The 20,327-nt window shown below is 38.5% G+C and overlaps 1 protein-coding gene across 1 annotated transcript in view; it reads right to left on the bottom strand.

The window, feature by feature from the left end:
* Nucleotides 1-670: 670 nt before the first annotated feature.
* ITPRID1 (ITPR interacting domain containing 1) overlaps nucleotides 671-20,327 on the bottom strand; it is a 36,699-nt gene continuing 17,042 nt past the window's right edge. The window contains exons 9-15 of the mRNA XM_063302040.1: nucleotides 10,309-10,391; nucleotides 8,393-8,885; nucleotides 7,416-8,224; nucleotides 5,059-5,186; nucleotides 4,370-4,481; nucleotides 2,670-3,008; nucleotides 671-727 (exon numbers count right to left, since the gene is read on the bottom strand). Coding sequence (XP_063158110.1) covers nucleotides 671-727; nucleotides 2,670-3,008; nucleotides 4,370-4,481; nucleotides 5,059-5,186; nucleotides 7,416-8,224; nucleotides 8,393-8,885; nucleotides 10,309-10,391 — 2,021 coding nt within the window. The remainder of the gene's footprint in view (nucleotides 728-2,669; nucleotides 3,009-4,369; nucleotides 4,482-5,058; nucleotides 5,187-7,415; nucleotides 8,225-8,392; nucleotides 8,886-10,308; nucleotides 10,392-20,327) is intronic.

A 20,327-nucleotide genomic window follows, 5' to 3' on the forward strand; every position in this document is an offset into this window, starting at 1 on the left:
ATTTTGAGTTAAAATCCATAGATGCTGTCCAAATCTGTTTTTTTTAAAATCCATTCAATTATAAAGTCAATAAAGTTTCAAAACATTAAAATAAAGAATGCAAAATATACAGCTGTTTTCAAAAGGAACCTGAGAACCATATTCCTGAAGCAAAAACAAGTTTTCTCATTTTATTTCTCATGATGGAAAGTGGCCGTAACAACTGCCCATTAACAGTTAATTCTGGCTCCTGCTGTTTTAAACTCCTACCAATAGATGGTGCCTAATATCAGGGGAAAATATAGTTCAAAGCATAGAAAATTTTGGGAAGAGGCCACACTATGATTAGTTATCTCATATCATCTTGTTGTTAGTATCAGTCTTACATGTGAAATGTTTTTAAAAAATCCAGCAACAATAAAGCAATTGAAACAGAGCTTTTGATAAAGGATGTTTTTTCTTATCACTTCCATATTCAGTACAGATCTGTTGACTGTTATGCTCATAGCTCTCTAATCTATTTTATAAGATCATTATCAGGTCTTTTCCCACATCCATCTCTTTTTGCTCATGAAATCAATTAATATTTAAGGAAAATTCTCACATAGTAGAGCAGCTTATTTCCAGTTTTCTGAAGAGGTTCAAAAGTTTTTCTTCTAGAAAAATAATGCTTCGAGCAGAATGGCTTCCGTCATTCCCTTCCTTCTGCTGCATTATTATTGAAAGAAGTTCGGAAAGATCTTTTGAGCTAATAAGAAGATAGAAACAATAAACCATAAGTTAAGAATGAACAGATTAACAGTTGCAAAAATGTAACTATCTACTGACAATCACAAGGGATAGACTTTGTATATTTCCTAACTCATATTGCATTGAGAACTGTTAAACTTGGTATTTGAATCTTGGTTTGACGTTATTATTTTTATAGAAAACGTTTCATTTTCTGATTTGGAATAGTGTAGAAGAAGTGGAAGGGTTTGTGTAGAGATCTAGGGAACTGCTCAGCAGTATATTTCCAGGAAAAATGATTGATTCATTTGAAAGCCTAAAAAAGATTATTGCAGCTTCTGCTAAAGGTGTCAGGATTTATTAAGGCTTTTTCTGATAATGGAGGGAGGGAGGAGAGTGGATAAAGGCTTTCAAATGAATCAATCATTTTTCCTGGAAATATACTGCTGAGCAGTTCCCTAGATCCCTACACAAACCCTTCCACTTCTACACTATTCCAAAATAGAAAATGAAAGGTTTTCTGTAAAAATAACATCAAACCAAGATTCAAATACCAAGTTTAACAGTTCTCAATGCAATATGAGTTAGGAAATATACAAAGTGTGCATCTGTTGCACTGACAATCTGTAAATATACAACGGAGCTCCTGAAGTGCAGCAGAAATTACATTTATCTATGAAAATAGATGTTTATGTTGCATAGAACCTATATTTAGCTCAGTTCATAGTAGCATGTAAATAGTCAGATCCTTTATTTCTGCTTCCTAATTACTGCCATGCTGGCTGGGAATTCTGGAAAGTGTACTCCAGTGTAGCTGTTTAAGATTAGGGTTAAGTAATTGTAATAAGATTGGGTGCTCTTAGAAGTAATTTTTTTACTTGAATGGCCTGCAAAAATTTGAAGGTAGTGTGTGAAGAAATTTAAAAAGACTACCAAGTGAAGGAATTATCTGCATCTGCTCCATATATTAGAAACTGCTTTGGAGATATATCTGGGGGCTAGGAGGATTTTGAATGTTTGGGATTGAAAGGCTCTCTTAACATATTCAGGCACTTCCCATTAATGTTCCTTTCTCTCTCTCTCTCTCTCTCTCTCTCTCTCTCTCTCTCTCTCTGCTGCCAGAAGTGGAAGTTGTGGAAGTTTTTACAAGGACTAGAGAGAAGTGTTTCCTTTTGATGTCAGGCAATTGATCTTGAAAGCGAAATCCAGTCTATCTAATTTATCTTATAGCCTCTTGAACATACTTCTAGGACCCACAGTGGACCAAGGATCACTTCAATCATACCAGTTAGGGAACAAAAAAGATGTTAGATCTTAATATGTTAACTATAACACATACAAATTGTGCAAGATGCTTTAGAGTATGGATGGGCAACTGGTAGCACATGGGATGGATTTGAATGCCAATGTAGTTTATTCAGCTAGTGGCACCTACACAGTATTTTATAGCTATATAAATTGAATAAATAAATAAATAAAATTTTAATCAAAATGAAAAATTGTGCATAGTTTCACTAATATGAAATGTCAATGAAATGATTTCAAATTGTATGTCACTCTCAGAGTCATCCACAAAAGTAGCCATGATTAAGCCAAGATATAAAATGTGTATCATGATACCCAAGCTCCACCCTTTAAGTACCTGTATGCAACATCATGACATAAGTACAAAAGGGGCAGAGTTTATACTGCAACACAATTGCTACATCTTCCCTACAATCACACATTACTTTTATAGTTTGTTTTTTGGATGTAACAAACATTAATTGTATAAATATTCTGCAAAATGCTATACCTGAGCACATCCATTGCATAAATGCAGACTATCTAGGCACTCACTTTCTTAATAATAAGTTCCTCCCCTCTACCCCTGCTGCATATCCAAAGAACAGTAAGCTTGAGAAGAAAAGTTCCATCCATCTCCACTTTAGGAACCAGAGGCATTGAGACGCAATCCTTACATTCTGCATAATGGCTTTGAAGTCTATTTTGGGCTGAGAGGGACCTTTAATTTCTTTTTTACTCTTGTGAAGCTCTTTGGGAACTGATGTCAAGCTGGTCTTGGCAGTTGCTAAAGCTGAGGCACGCAGCTCATTTTGCCTGGCTAAAGTAGCTGAAGGACTTGACAGGATTGTTGCACTCCTGGTTGGAGGCCTGTGTCGGATCTCCTTTGTACATCCAGCTCTGGCAAAGAAAGCAGGAAAAGAATGTCCAGTCTTATCTTCACTTTCTTCCCATGAATCAGAAATTCTAAGTTCTGAGCATAGAGTAGACTGTGCACTTAATAGTTGATCCAAATGCTGCAAAAAAAAAGGGGGGGGATTGGCTGAACTATATTAAAAAGTAGGAGAGAGAGAGAGAGAGAGAGAGAGAGATTGCCATCTAGTTGTAGTCCAGATGTTTGCAGCCCAAATTTGATAAGAATCCATAAGTAGCCACTCCACATAATTTGTTCAGGGCTTTGGTTTGTCTTTCACAATAAAATCACTTTCTGTTTAAAAATGAGAAATTACTCCACAAGTCTCATTTCCAAGTGAAATGGGAAATTTAGTGTAGAGCCTTATAAATGTTGGGGAGCCTTATCTTCAAATATATGGAATATTTGGCTATTTTGTTTTATTTATGTACTTTCACTTCATGCATATTACAGTGTTGTAAGGTTCAGAAATGGAGCTGAGATAATTTCTATTGAACTGCTATAGTTATATATGTAGATTATTAGAATCTTTAAAATTTGTATTATGTGCCTCCTTTTATATTTTGCAATGGAAAATACTATAGTTCTGTAAAATTATGCGTGGCCAATGAATAATGGTGGATATTCTACAGGCTCTATGTGCTTCCTCAGCTTCATTTTTACAACCTCTTTGAGTGACTAAAGATCATGCAGACAAAATTCAGTGGTGCTGTTTTTTTGCAGGCCAAATCTGGTAGCCCTCTTGAAAACGGAATTTTAAAATAAAATAGAGCATGGGATATAACAAAATGTAACCTAGTATTATAGGTTTCCGCTCAACATACCATTTCCTTGCTAAAATTAGAAACAATTCTCACCATTTGTAAATGTTTACAAGTATATACAGCCTCCATGGCTTTCTTTGATGATGACCTTAAAAGCCTAAGTTGAATTTCACAATTTTCAGTTGTTGGGCAACAATAGTATAGTTGAAAAAGAACTTTTTGTCAAGTAGTTAATGAAATGACATGGATATTTTCCCAATGTTTTCTCACTGTAATGGACATTGCTGTTCAGAGAGAGGTCCTTAAAAGCCACAAAGCTCATTTTTTTTAATTCTCCAAAGAACTGTACAAGATGCATGTTCCCTAAAACCTCTGCTACTCTATGGAATGAACAAAAGTCTTACCTGTTCTGGCTCTCATCCCTCCCCAGAGTCCATATAGACTAAGAGAGAACTTAAGGAAATGCTTTCCTTCCTCTTACTTAGCTTGGCCAAATAAGCTGAAGGATTGCTCAGCTCAATTGCTCACAAGTCATTTAGTACACAACTGTGAGTTCTGTTTGAGAAGCTGTAGCAAGTCAGTGCAGAAATACGCTGCTCTGGAGTGCCCTAGACCTAGTTCTGGCTGAGGGACTAGAGTATTCCCAAGGTTATTCAAAGATGACACCTTGAATCAAAGGCAATCTGCTCATATAACATACCATTAGAATTCCCTCCATGGCCTGGCAAGCCTGATCCTGCAGCTGGCATTCCAATTTAGCTACCTCTTGATGAACAGCTTGTTGCAAGATCTGAATCCGTTGCCTTTCCTCTCTGTGGAACCTGGCATGGAGACAAGACAGAAGATAGCAACACAATCCTCAACAAAGCACCAGCTCCCTTAATATAATCACAATGCAAAGGTAAAAGCTGTTGGTCAAGGAATAATGCAACTTTTTAAATTGATGGCTTGATCCAATTAATTTCCTGTATTTGGGAGCAGTATGGAATCATACCCATTGGTCCATAGGCTTCAGTTAGAGTTACAACATATGGCTAACATTAACTGTTTAGATTTTATAAAACGAAAAATGAACACACTTTTCTAGTTTTTAAGGCTAAATATTGAATATTGAATCTCCCCATGCTGGTCAAACAGGTGGAGAGAGGCAGTAGTGGCAGATCAAATGGGAAAGCGGGTAAAACTGACTCCACTTACTATTGAGGCCATAATGATTTTTGTTTGGGGATCACTCTGTTTTGAATGCAGATATTTATACATTATTTTAAGGACACCCTTTACTGTGCTTTGCAAGGCAGAGGGCAGACACATTTTTCTGGGCAACTGTAAGTACAACAAGTGTATACTGTGCAATTGAATGACAACTATGTGTACATGTGAAGTCATTACCGTCCCTCTTTCAACAGATCATTGGGAAAGAAAGCCTCTTGATCTGTTAGGTGCTGCTCAATTTCATCCAGCCTTTCTTGAAACTTCTGGCATGAGTTTTTCATAACTTCAATTTCATGTACCGTACACTAAATTCAATACCAAGAAAAGACAACAATTTACTATATATTTACAGTATAACAGTTAAGTGGTAGGCAGACTCCTCTGCTGAGCAGTTACTACAAGAAGCTCCATAGTCCTGGGCAGAATCAACTTGATGACCTTCCAGGAAAAATGCAAGGATGTGGGGAACGTATGACTATTCATGTATCACTGAATTACAACAGCAACCCAACTAGCATGGCCAATGGTGAGGGAATAGTAGCTCTGCAACATCTCCGGGATGTTAGTGGGAATCTGCTGAAACTAGTACAAACACACAAACAAACATTTTCTACCCATTTATGGAGACCCAAATAATCATGCAATCCCAACATGAGAGTCTCAATCTGTTTTAATTTATTGCCATTCCCCATTTCCACCCTTACTGTGAGCCCAAAGAGGACTTTCTTTTTTATTACCTCCCTATTATATTCAGGATATTAGGATATTACAGGTTATTCAGGATATTATATCTTGAGGTCATATGTTCATATTTCTAAACAAGAGACACATATATGCAACATCCTAGTTTTAGGGGGGGTTTTTCAATCATAGCAACTAAACATTTGGAAGATAAGTAGGAAAAAAGAGAAAACCATAATATTTCATCTGAATTGTTTATTTACTCACATTATTGATCTTGAGGTAATGCAGTGCCTTTAAGCATTGCCTTTTAAGTTTACTGAGAAAATCGTGCTTTCCACAAATACCAAAAGATGGAAAAATAGTCTAGGACCATATACTTAAAAGCACAACTTAGTTGTGAGTGATTTATGAAACACTGCCATCTTGTGGCAAAAAATCAGGAGTCTGGTAGTATCTCTGACAAAAGCCTTTTAATAGAATTTGTTAGTTGGAAAAGGTGCTACCAGACTCCTCCTCATTTTTGACCACTATAAACTAACATGACACTCCTCCTACAATGCCATCTTGTGGACATTTCTGTCAATCCCCCAAAGTTACAACCTAAAACAAAATGTATTGCAAATAGTATTGAGAAATCCATTTCTCCCCCCTAGGTAAACGGTATTTACACTGGACTTCCCCAGTTGCAATTTGGTTTTCAAGTATCAGCGTTAACCTAAGTTTTAGGGCCCCCCTTGTACCATGATTGCATAGGGGTGAACACTGTTGGGTAGAAACATACAGTATCTTAGACTGCATACAATATACTGGTTTGACCAGGTAACTCCTCTATATTCACTGAAGGTATATACTCTATATTCAAAGAGGTAGGATCACACCCACTGACTCCACAACCAACCTCTATGTGATCAGCCAAACCTTTAACCAGAATTTAATGCATGTCCAATATTAATCAGCTGTGTATGGATAGCTTACACAATTTGTAATCCTGAAAAAAAAGCAGAATTTCCAATCATATAAAAACAATAAAAATATTCATGTAGATGTTGCAGATTTGAAAAGTCTATGCAGAGGTTCATAAAGGGAACATGGAAAAGATCTTCATTCCATCTCTGCATTCCAATTAGTCTGTGTGAAATCACTGCCTGAATAAGGTGACAGAAGGTAACTATAATTAAGCGTGCTGAGCAAGAAAGCCTCCCCACATGTGAAAAACGGCAGGGGAAGCCAAATTGGAAACCTCCAACAAAAAAGCATTGGGTAGCAAGTGATTCTCCTCTACCTGAGACCCTCTAGAATTGCTGCCATTTGGAGTGGACAGCATTGGACCTGGTGGAAACAAGTTCCTATAGAATTGCAGAATTGGGTGAAGAAACTTTAGAGCTCATTAAGTTCAATGCCTTGGTCAGTGCAAGATCTGCAATATATCTAACTGGTGGCTGTCTGGCCTCTGCTTTCATACCTACAATTAAAAAAAAGTTCACCACTCCCCTATGTTTACCTGATATCTCTTTCCGTCTAATTTCCACCTGATGAAATTAGTTCTGATCTCCAGAGCCATAGACTGTAGTTCTGATTCATGTTATGCATAGAAACGTTCAGATAGCTGGAGACAGCTACCAGGTCTTCTTGATCTTATTTCCCATAGCTAAACACACAGCACATTTTCCCAACTATTTCTCATATAGCTTTCAATCCTTTGACCTTCTGGTTGCTATTCTTAAATAATCTGGAGTTCGTTGTTATTTCAGACATCCAGCTTGATTACTAGCAGAACATAGTCTTGCCTGATTACTAGCAGAACTGACAAAATACTGAACGGCTCTCACATTTCATTTAGCAATACTCACAGAAGAGATATTTCTCACTGCTGAGTCCTGCAGTAGTCTGAGAGTTTTCCGAAGCTGTAGCTCTGTAGTGCTGTGAGAAGACCAGCACATCATGGGATATTTGCATGGTGGAGCTAAGGGGAAAGACCTCATAAAGCAACAGTGATGGGAGTTCAAAGAGCAACAGTGAGCCATTGGCTGAGCACACCAAGTATGTAAAGGTTCATCATGGCAGTGCGCGCTGTACTCCCTATAAAGTCCTGTATCTAAAGAAGCAGACTTCACAAGGTGACCATGCCCATGAAAGGAAGGGAAACAATGAAACAGGGGAAGAGTTTCTTTCTTTGCTTGCCTCTTATTGGTTTGAGCAGAAGCTTCTCTCATTTGCTTATGTTCCCCCTTTGACTCAACGAGAACTGATGAAGCCAGAGACTCATTCCTAGGGCACTGGAACATCTTGGATGAGAAATCCATAGACAGGTCTTTGATGGCAGTTTCACCCAATGCTATGCTTTGCATATTTGATATCAGCTTTGAAGGCATCTGGACCGTAACAGATTTAAAAGAGCTTGCATTTTTTTCAGAGTCAGGAACATACCTATCTTCATCCAGTTCTGGACTTGATGGTAAGTGGTCCAAAGAACCAAGTTCTCTATTTTTAAAATAGGAAGAGGAAAGGCTGGAGGCTTGAAGAGTGCAACTCTTTGAAATAGCATTAATCTGTGGGGATGCAGTCATGTTGTCATACTCATCTTTGGAGGCTATTATATCTACATGCCTCAATGCACCCTTGAAATTAGCATCTTGACACTCACTTGTGACATTTGTTACTGAAATGGGAAAGTCCAACTTTTCATAAGGCTTCATTGCATACAATTTTCCTTCTACACACCTTGTCATATCTTCTAAAATGTCTCTCCTACCTACATCTCCTCCTCCTCCTCCTCCCCCTCCTCCTCCTCCTCCTCCTCTCAAAAGTTTTTCACATTCTTTTCTACCCTGACAGTTTTGGCCACCACTAAGTCTTATTAATGGTGGCACGGAATTTTCCTCTGTGGAAAAAGAACCTATACTTAGGTGCTTTTTACCAAAAGAAGAAAAGTTATTCCTTTCTGGAGCTGAAATACAGTCTTGCACCAAACAATCGTCTTCTTTCTCTTGTTGTCCTCTTCTACCTTGCATTTCATTCTCATCTGTCACATGTACTGCTTTCCTGACTATATTTCCAGATTGACCACTGTAAGTCTCATATGACATATCTTCTTCGTTTATGGAATAAAAGATTTCCTCCCTCTGTAAACTGTTTTCGTCACTCAGGCTGGGCAGTAATGAAACAGTATTATCGTCGACTATTGATCTGGTAGAAACAGCCCCTTCTATTTGGGGCTGCTGATCCTGAGTCATAAGCAGACATTCTTTCCTGTGCTGTGAAAATTCTTGGTGGTCATGGGAATTGCAGCTGAATCTCATGGTTATAGGCAGAGGTAAACCCTGAAACAAAAATCAAGGAGTCTTAACAAATATTCAAATTAAGCAAAATCAATGTTATTTCACTGAAAACAAAACTGCAATAGTTTAGCCTGCAATCCTATCTCCATTCCCTTGGGATTAAATGCCACTAGTCTCAGTGGATCTTAACACCTGAAGAGACACATATAGAATTGTACTATTAGAATGGTTCCAACTTATTGGCTGTAGCATTTTTAAAGTTTTGTAGTTAGTTATATCTTAAGTTCCCACTATACTGGATGTTATATGTTTTCCATAATTCACGTGATAGTTATTAATGGCATTTTGTTGTTCTTCTGGATATTTAAAAATGATTTTAATAATTTATTAAGTTTGTAACAACTCTGTAATCTGCTCAGAGAACTTCAGTTATTGGGCAGATTAGAAAAATAATAAACTAAGAAATATATTGTTTTTACCATACTTAGCATTTGTCTATCCACCCACCCCCATGCCTTTTTAATTTAATGGAATAGGGTTGGTATTATTTCAGCATATAAGCATACAGATATAGTACTAACAGACCAGCATGTACAAGACTGTACGTAGACTAATGCATAGGACACTAAGTAATGTGCAATCTGCTGTAGTTGTAGTTCCAGACAGAGCTGTAGTTCTAGCTGTAGTCCCAGATATACTAGTTCCACAAGTAGAGGACCCCAAGCCAAAGGACCTCCAAACTCAGTTCTATTCAGGTTTTTTATTAGAAAGTCCTCAAAAGTATTTCTTGGCTCTCCAGTTCTTTCTTGTCATAGAGATTCCCAGAGTTTCTGCAGCTTTGTACTGCATAATTATAAATATGAAAAAGAGGTTAAAGTGCCATTCTCAGTACGGGAGAGGAGAGCAAGAGAGGAAAGAGAGAAAAAATGACTTGGGGTGGGGGGTGGAAGAAACTGCAAAGGGAGTATCCATGACTTTGTGGAGCTCAGCTCTCCCAAACCCTTGCAGCATTGTACTTCACAGAAGGCAACCAGAATCAATGTCACTCAGGAAAAGCTGGAGTAGCTGCCTAGTGAAGGACCTTGAGAAAATAGAGAGCAAAGGCATCTTGACTTTGAGTGTACTGTGTTTTGCAACTGATGAGAGAAGTTGGTGCTGAGTAAGAATAGCCACAGTATAATAAAGGATCAGAGTAGATGAATATGGACTAGTTACTGTACATTTGAAATCTGGGTTTGCAAAATAGCAAGGATAACTTTCAGGCAAGCTGTTGAAACTCAGGACCTATTCTACTGTGAAAAGAAACCCTGAAAATGCTGAACTCAAAAATATATATATTTAGTAAAGACACTCAGAATTAGATTTATTCTGAAAACAATGGGGCCATTTAGAAATCAGCAGAATGGCATCCCCCAAGCACTGAATATAGTTTTTAATCGATTTCAGCTTCTGATTCTCCAGTTACCTGCAGAGGTAGGGGCTCCAAAGGATCTTCCAGAAATCCACTGCTGTCTGACTGGCAGCTGTTTGTTCTTGTTGCTATTGCATCTATTGTTAGAACAATTAAAGTGAGTGGAAAAATTGAGATGAAAAATTAGGACTTTTTATTTTTGGTGTTTCAATATGCAGTGCTCATGTTAACAGCTAAAAATGTTAAATGGGGTCTTTTTTTCTTTTTACTCCTAAAGTCAAAGTGTGTTTCTTAGAAATCTCCTTACTGTTAACTACCAGCGAAAAGAGCTTTGTCAAGAGTCTGTCCCTGAAACCTTATAGGATCGTCTTGAGGAAAGAGATAATAGACAGTATAAACATTGCAGTAGGATTGTGTTCATTCAAGCTTCTCCCACTTCATTTTGGCTGTACTTGTAATTGAAGGTGTTGTACAGTATACTTGGAGTAGCAATCTTGCAGTAAGCTACATTAGGCATATACAGTATATTGATCTACTTCAATTGTTACATTTTATTTGATATATTATAAATTACATTCTAATATTGTTATGGTTTTTATTTCTCTCTCTGCTTTATCTTGTTGATTTAGTTTCTTATTAATTCAGATAACCAAAAGGCACAAAATAATGATAACCATAATGATATGACTGTCGTGCGTTAAAGGAAAAACTATAAAACCAAAGACCATAATATCATATTGATCTTCATAAAGTTTATGCACCGTAAAGTAAATGCAAGAATTTATTCTATAAACAATGGGGATTAATCCCAAAGATAAAGCATAAATTAAGTCTAGTAATCCCATGCACATTTACCCAGGAGTAAAGTCCTGTGGAGCCTGGAAAGAATATTTAATTTGCACAAGTATGCTCCATCACTACCTAGTCACCAAACCTGCTGCATTGTGCAGAAGCTCCCATTGCACAAAGGTCTACTTATGTTCAAGTTGTGGTCTAGTGGTTAAGACAACAGGCTAGAAACCAGGAGACTGAGAGTTCTAGTCCCTGCCTTAGTTTCTGCCTTAGACGTGAGAGCCAGCTGGGTGACCTTGGGCCAGTCGCGCTCTCTCAGCCCAACCCACCTCACAGGGTTGCTGTTGTGGGGAAAATAGGAGGAGGAAGGAGTAATAGGTATGTTCCCTGCCTTGAGTTATTTATAAAAATAATAAAGGCAGGATAGAAAAAAAATAAAATAAAAAAATAAAATCAGTAACCTCCGTATAAAATGATTCCACCCAATTATTCAGCACAGCTTCAGAACAGAAGAGAAAGATTTAGTGAGGTAACAGCTCAAAACTTTCATAAGCACAGCAACAGCATCACATAATAATGCCATATAAAAGCTATGGTATCAACAGTCTTTCATGCACATCTGACTACAGTAAGCAGAATAGCACAAACTAATGGCCAGCAGGTGGCAGAAAGAGACAGATATCCAATACAGAACATACAATATAGGAACAAAAAAAGGTGAATTTCTGGAGATTCTGGAGGTACTTGGAGCACTGATCATTGTTCTGCAATGTTGTTGTTTGAGTTGGTTGTAAAAGTAACAGTAAGAACTTACTTCTTAGTATGTATACAAAGGCTCACATTGTGGACTGAAGCCTGTGCATTCAGAGGGCTAACTCTTACGTAAACACATACCGTATAGTAGGTGAAGTTCAAGACGTTGCTCTCATTGGTCCTGTTGTCATGACACGTTCACAATCCAAGTCAGTTGACTCCTTTTGTATGCTGGCAGCATACAAGGTTATCACCACTGCCTGCCCAGCAACCCTGAAAACACTAACTGATGCAGCGGGACCAAGACTCCTGCTTCATGGAACAACTCTGACAGTACAAGCCAGAAAAACCTTTATCGAAATGCATCTTGAACCTAAACATCAACAACATGCACAGAGCCAGACACATACATCAAAGCTCATTAAACCACCCAAACCTAACACAGTTTTTCTGAAGTTCTAAATGTACCCAGAAGTCCAGCATGTACAAGACACAAAAACATGCACAGACTGTAAACATACACTAAAGTTCAGTAAACCAAACCAAACCATCAACACAGAATGATATGCCATTCAAAGAATTTGCAGTTCAATAGCTTTTTAAAAGAAAAGTACAGTTGGGAGGCCTTTTCTCTATACTTTGACTCTGGGGTGGAACCACTGAGAGATTTAAGCCTTGGATTACTACTGGGAATCCAATCTGGAATGTGCTTCCTGAGCTGTTTGCACAGGGAGAGGGGAGAGAGAGAGAGATTTCACTCACTCTAAAATGTTTTTCCAATGCAGGGATGTGCCCATTATTTAGAATACAACAGGGGGGAAATTTTTTAAAATCCATATCCTCTCATACCAGGGCTCCATTCTACTTCACGTTTGTTTGTTTGATTGATTATGTGTCATCAAGTCAGTGTTGACTCTTAGTGACCACATAAATAGATTTTCTCCATAATGATCTGTTCCTAACCTGGTCTTTGAGGTCTTACAACAGTAAACCCATTGCCACTGTAACTGACTCCATCCAGCTTGCTGCTGGTTGTCCTCTTCTCTTTCCTTCCACTTTTTCCAGCATTAGAGCCTTCTCCAGAGAGCTGAGTTTTCACATGTGTCCAAAGTAGGAAGTATTGAGCCTCATCACTTGTACCTCAAGTGAGAACTCTTGGGTTGATTTGTTCAGTGATCCATTTGTTTGTTTTCTTGGCTTTCCATGGCATTCTCAGGAGTCTTCCCCAACACTAAAGTTCAAAAGTGTCAATACTTTTCCTATCTTGCTTCTTTAAAGTCTAACTTTTATTTCTATAGAATATCACCATGGCTTGCACTATTCTGATCTTTGTAGGCATAGACACGTCACAGCATCTGGATATCTGTTCCAAGGTCTTATGGCTGCTCTACCAAGTGCTAGTCTGCAGTGTATTTCTTGACTGCTTGTTCCCTTACTGTTGATGGTTGATCCTAAAAGGCAGAAGCTATTTACCACTTCGATATTTTCATTATATGTTGTAAAGCTGATAGTTGTACCTGTTGTCATTAGTTTGGTCTTCTTCATATTTAATTTTACTCCATTATTTTCCACTATGCTCCTTGATTTTATTAGCAGGCCTTCAAATTTTTGCTAGTAGAGCAGTGTCAACATAGCACAGATTATTGTGGGAGGAGATAGGTGGTGACAAATTTGATAAATAAATAAATACAAATTTTAAAATCATGCTCATCCTCTTCCAATCCAGCTTCCCTTAATATATATTCAGCATATAGGTTGAATAAATAAGGGGAGAGTATACAGCCTTGTCTCACTCCTTTGCCAACCTGGAGCCAGTCTGATTTGCCATGTTCTGTCCATTTCGCGGCTTCCTGACCTGTATATAGGTTTCTCATGAAGACATTTATATGTTTGAATTGCTGTCAAAGATCTATGTCCAATCTGAAAGGATGCCCTGACCAAACCTTGTTTAAAGGGGTAGACTGCTTGATATTCTTGCATGTTTCCTAAATCCCATGAAATTTCAGCAACTTGACAAGGTGAGATTATCAATTCTTTGCACAAAATTTCATGCACAAATTCACAAAATGTATGAGCAACCTTGCACATAATCACTGAAATCTATTAACATTTCATAATATCATGGGTTATTTAATACCAAGTTTTTCATGGAGGATTGGTAGACTGTTGGCCATGATGTAACCAATTGTTTAAATAAAAGCCCTCAAAATACTATTCTTCCTAAAACCTCTGCCTTAGAGTTTTATTAACAATAAGCTCCTCCCTCTCTCCACTCATATTGGAATCAAGATGGCACATCATCAGCGTTAGATAGTTAGCACTATGGATAAAACTGAGCCTTTTAAAAAAAAAAGTCAGTGATCAATGACTCCCATAAAGTCTGAATTTTACTAGAAATGACAATAATAAGCTCATCTTTGAGTCACATAAAAATAAGTGCCAATCTCAGAATAAAATGAGATTAATAAAAGCATCACAAGATGCCAATTCACCTTAACAATGGCCTTTGACCCCTTTTCTTCCCTAAGGAATGATACATCTTTGCCAGGTTCTCAGAATGGCCTTCCTTCCCAGATGTTCATATTATCTTCATTTTATTAACTGGCTTTAGTCCAGTTTCTGATCTCTGCCAAACAGTAAAAAAAAAGACGACTGACATCCGTGTTGAGTTCTAATAAAAATGAGACACAAAGCTGTGTGTATGAGAAGCAGAGATGATACTGCAGACCAGCCATCTAGTACCCTACAGATGTATTGAACTTTAAAGTCCCTTAACCCCAAGCAGCACAATTAGCTTGGGAAAGGCTGGTCTATAGATTTTTCTTCCTTTGGCAATTTCCAAGGGATGCTGGAAGAAAATGGTACTGGAAGAACTGACTTTTTGGAAATTCAACATCTGAAAGGAAAAAAGACAGAAACTAAGCTATCTAATATCATCAGTGGAAAACATGGGCAAACCTAATATAGGATAGAACATTGTGTACATTAAAAATACTAAAGAAATATATTTGGCTTTTGGCACAGGGATCATCAGGCAACAAAGTTTGTTCTAATATTGATTTATATAGTGGGAAACAAAGTCAATTCATATGCTGCCTTTGCCAGCTTTCTTGCCTGGAAGTTGTTTCCCTGAACCCCAGAACGTAGCTTCTTATCATTTACATAATATAGACCTCTCATAAAATGTCAGCCTGTTTCTTTTTATTTAGCTTATCTAATTTCTTTGGTTATCCACTGAAAACTGATGGAAGATTACATCATCAGTGCTTGGTAGTTTGAAGTTTTGTTTCAAACTTCATTGTTTGGCAATTGTAGAAGTTCCAGGGATGGCAAAAGTGTGTCTGTGTGTCTGTGCCCCTGTTTTATAGTGTAGATGGAGCAATTTTCTGATTTGGTGCTTTCTGATTTGATGTTTCTTGTTGATACATCTTTGTCCCTTAGACCTGAGTTTAGAACCACCCTCAAAAAGACAATGAAACATGAATCGAAGCGAAAGGATTACTCTCGTCTGCCACCTTTCCCTTGGTGCCACTTTGAAGAACAACTAAATTTACAAGAAGCAAGGTAGAACAGGGGAGATAGTGCTGTCTGTTCATTCACTGAAATGAGCCAATGCAACTTACTAGCATGAGATTTAGGACTGATGAAATAAAAAAATATTTCACCAAATGCACCTTTAATTTACAGAACTAACTGCCACTAGTTGTGGTAAAAGCCACTGGTGTAGATGGATTTTAAAAGGGATTAGCCAAATCTAGAGAGATTGAGCCCATCCATAGCTATTAATCATGATAGTCAGATATGAACAATGGAATCCTAGAGGGCTTACATCATGGTGCTTTGTATGCTTTGCCTGTATGTTTCCCACCAAATGTAGAAAAGAGAGTTTTGGAGTAGAGGGAATTTGTCTCTCATCTAGCAGGACTTATGTTTTTAATTCAGGAAGGCAATAGATTTTTGACACAGAAGTTTCTTTTATACTGGTTTCATCTAAGGAAAGACTTGATTGACAACCAGTTTGGTGTAGTGGTTAAGGCACCAGGTGTCATGCTCCCAGATCAAATGTTCCCAGAACATCTGATCAGATTCACATGCATGAATGGAGTTAACACGTGTCAGAACTCGAGAGTCTGCAAAAGTGGGAGGGGGACACGCCAGCTGCTGAGCCGTTGGAGACATCTGCAGAAAACTGAACTGGCTGGCGTGGAAAGGGGGGCTGCATGCCAATGAGGGGAGGGGGCTGAACTCATTGTTTAACTTGGGGAAAATGCGGGAACCTTTATTCACATTGTACTGTATGCTGCACTCCATTAAAGAGATTTCTAACTTAGACAAGTATGAATCGAATTTAATGGCAAGCTGAGTAACACAGTCATTACAACAGGCTAGAAACAGGGATACAGATAGTTCTCACTTAATGACCACAATTGAGACCAGAATTCTGATTGCTAAGCAAAGCAACCATTAAGTGAATCTGACCCGATTTTATGACCTTTTTTGTGGCATCTTTAAATGAATCACTGTGGGCATTAAGCAAATCACATGGTTGTTAAGTGAATCATGTGGTTCCCCATTGATTTAGCTTGCCAGAAGTTGTCTGGGAAGGTTGAAAATGGCAATCATGTGACCATGGGACACTGTGACAGTCATAAATGTGAACCAGTTGCCAAGCGCCCAAGTCATGATCATATGACCACAGGGATGTTGCAATGGTCTTAAGTGTGAGGACCAGTCATAAGTTGTTTTTTCCAGCACCATCATAAGTCCAAACTGTCACTAAATCAATGGTTGTTAAGCAAGGACTACCTGTCATGTGAGCAATAGTGCTGCGTCAGACATGAAAGCAGCTTGATGACTTTCAGCCAGTCACTCTCCCTCAGCACTAGGAATATAGAATTGGCAAACCTCTTTTGAAAATGTTGCCAAGAAAACTGCCTGGGCCTGTCCATGTAGTCACCAGGAGGAGTCAAGACTGACTTGAATAACCATAACAACAAAACTTGGTTATCTCTTAAAGGAAGCAAATCCTTAAATGTCCTGCTGAAGACCAAAGTGATGCCTGAGAGTAGCTCAAGGTTTCACTCAAAGCACTTCAGCTATTTCAGATTTTTCAAGAATCCCATGTCACTGTCATTATCTCTTCTCTTATCCCATAGCAACCATAACAACCAGACTACAATCACCTCACAGAGTGGCCAGGGCTTGTTTGCAACCAAGGAGAGGGGGCACAGTTGACAGATCAGACTCTTTGAGTGACCAAATGACAGACTTCTTATTCGCTAGCATGGAAGCAACATATCACATGGAATGGGTAAGAGCCAGAGACCACCATGACAGGTTTGTGGTGACATTAAGAGAGTCACCCATTAAATTGTTTGAATATGATGCATGAGTCTTCTACATCAGTCTAATGTTGGCCAATTCCCAAGACATTACTACTGCCAAATTATTATATAACACTTAGTAGCAAGGACATAGTTCCCTCATATATTCTTTTCTATCTGTCTGCTACCATCTGGTTATCACTGTGAACTGAGGACAATTTGGAAAGGACAAGAGCACAACAGAGAAAAAAGTAACATTATCTGGCCAGCATAGAGGAGCAGCATGCATGAAATGGCCTTTGAGAAGAAGCGGTTGAGAGGCATATCCTTACCAACAAAGATTATTTGATGCCACTGTAGGATTTCACTATGCAGAATGACCAGAAGTGTCTTGTATGAGCTTCTGTAATCATCTGCCCTTGCCACAATAGTTGTGCACCTCCATTCTGCTGATTTCTCCTCCCTCACTAATGTAATGAAACACTCATTGCTAATGGTGCAAAGTCCCTTCCAGAAGCAGCCCTTCACTGGCCCAGCTGCATCTTCTCATTGCCCTCTGATCTGGGAACCTATGGCACTGGACAGACTTAGATAAAAATTATTCACATTTCACCTGACAAAGTTTGACCTTAGTGGCTAGACTTTAAAATTCCCATTCCACTGAAGGCATGGAAAGTGGGACATGGGGACAATTTCCAGTACAAGCTTGTTGTTAACAACTTCTATTGTTTGTCCCTTGCTGCCACACTGTCCTCCCTTAAGCTACCTTTCCACACTATAGCAAACTCATCGGGAACCTTGGCTGATTTATCAAGCTTGGGAGAAAATGGTTGGCTGGTGAATGGGTTAATCACCTTCTACTCGGTAACTTCTCTATAGCATATCACTTCCTCCTACTTCCAGCTCTTTCTTGAAAGTATTAAGAAACCCTTAATCATTTTTCAATTTGGTCCAGCCTACAGTATTGCTTCTACTGTATTAATTGAATATATCTCACACTTAATAAAATTCCATTATCTTTCATAATATTAGATACAGGCTAAGCTATGGATGAGGAAATTATAACCTTACAGCTGTTTTCAAACTCCAGCTTCCAGTGTCTTCCACCATAGCTGTACTGTGGTTTTTGGGATTTATAGTTTAGCAGTATTTCTAAGGCCAATTCCTCCAAATGATGTATTTCCATCTCTTATCTCACCTACCTGAAATAAATAAGAAGCTTGTAGTAATAAAGCCATGAGCTGGAATAGTATTGGAGTAGAAATGGGAATCTCACTGATTGACTTTAGGTTACCCATTATTTTTCTGTTCAATCTACCTCAAAGGGTTGTTGCTGTAGGGATAAAAATTGGAAGGAATATTATGGAATCATCGTCCAGGTGCACTACATGGAGGTCCTGGAGGAAATGTTGGATATAAATTATATATCTCACACACACATCTGCATACATCATCTGTGGTTTTTTAAAAAACCAATAGTTGTTCCCATACAAATACAGGAATGTGCCTTGAACTTCACTGAAACCCACTGTTATTGCTTTACACGTATTCAGATATGTTTTAATTTATCAGTAAACAGAGGAACGCTAGGATTTCACATAAAATCTAAGAGGCATGTTTTGAAGAAACATGACAAGATAAGTACAAAATACCGTTTGCTTCTATCACTGGCATTTGGCAAGGAATGGCCATCTGTGAAATCCAACAGAAACTGTCCTGATGCCATTAGAAATACGGAAACCATTGTGACACTCTTTTTTGCCATCCAGCAATTGTTCCCATATGTACTTTACCAGTGGAAAATAAACAGGATTCATGCTATTGGAACACAGTCAATTAAGAAAAATGCCGATCGCCTTCTGCAGATATTCCCATGCTGCCAAACTGTATGTGAAGAGATGGCAGCGTGGAGGAGAAAAAGGAGGAAGAAGAGGAGAGAAGGTGTGATAATTAAAAGAATTGCCACTCCTTAAGTCAGGGGAGCTAATGTGTCAACTCAGCAAGCTGGAGTAGAATGTGCCCAGCTGCTGGAAAGACTCAAGTGTGGTTTGGTCCCTGGCACCACTTGTTGGGACAAGATGAATCACAAATACTGTGAAAGTGAGCTTCCATGCTACCCTGTGCCAGATGGAGGTGGTTACTTCTCTGATTGATAGTGTCTGGGGCTGCAAAAGGGACTTTGCAGCCAGTGAATGCTGTTGTACTGGCAGAGCGGCTTCAAGGATCAGCCATTCCTCCTTTGGCCAATGCCGCCCTGGAAAAAGACCTGAGCACAGCTGGAGGAAAAGGGGCGGAAAGAGAATTCTAAAGCAGAGAGCTGGAGGGATAAATGATTCCATTGCTATTGCAATTAGAGATTTTTTTGCTGATGGGACTTCAGCCATAGGCTATATTGATGTGACTCTAATAACACCAGGACTATTTTGCTTACATTCATGCATTTTGTACAAAGGCTGACTGAATATAGGAAGCATGTATTTCTGTGTAAATCATCTTGATTCCCAAGCCCTGAACCCAAAGCCCTTTCAATGCAATCTTCATTGCAATCTTCATCGCATTCTTTCATCTTCAGCCCCTTTGCTGCATCCTCCCCCAGTCGGGATCTTCAAATGAACGCTTTATCAAATATAAATTGGCAATAAAGTAGCTACAGCCTCCTGCTGGGAGCTGACTGCCCGTCAGACATTTGCTGGGTCCTTCTAACACAGGACACTGAGCAAAGCTTCATTACCGAACAATGGTGGTTGCTGCCAGAGCTTACAGATTTGAATAAACAACAAATAAGCAACATCTGCTCCAGCATATGTGTATGGTGGGAAAAAAAGTCACAAAATAAAAGAATTTGCAAATGCCAAAAGCAAGACTAAACTGCCAGTGCTACTGTAGAGTGAATTTTTAATTGCACATGCATACAAGGCAGGCTGGGGGTATTAGTCTCACATATGTCTGCTTGCTGCCAACCTGGGAGTATAGATGAATTTAATTAAATAAGGATTATCCCTTCTCCCCAGTACAATTACTTATTTATAACAATGATAGAATTGCCTAATAAAAAAATTGTAATATTTTCTTTTAAGAACACATATATACTGTACAGCTCATTGCTCAAAAACAGTCTGGCATCCATTTAGGAATGCTTGGAATTGGAGTGTCTTTTGGAATTAATTCTTTGGTTTTGCTAAAGGAGGGAGAGAAAGGAAAGAG

Source organism: Candoia aspera, chromosome 4 (assembly GCF_035149785.1).
Source record: "Candoia aspera isolate rCanAsp1 chromosome 4, rCanAsp1.hap2, whole genome shotgun sequence".
NCBI classification, from domain to species: Eukaryota; Metazoa; Chordata; class Lepidosauria; order Squamata; family Boidae; genus Candoia; species Candoia aspera.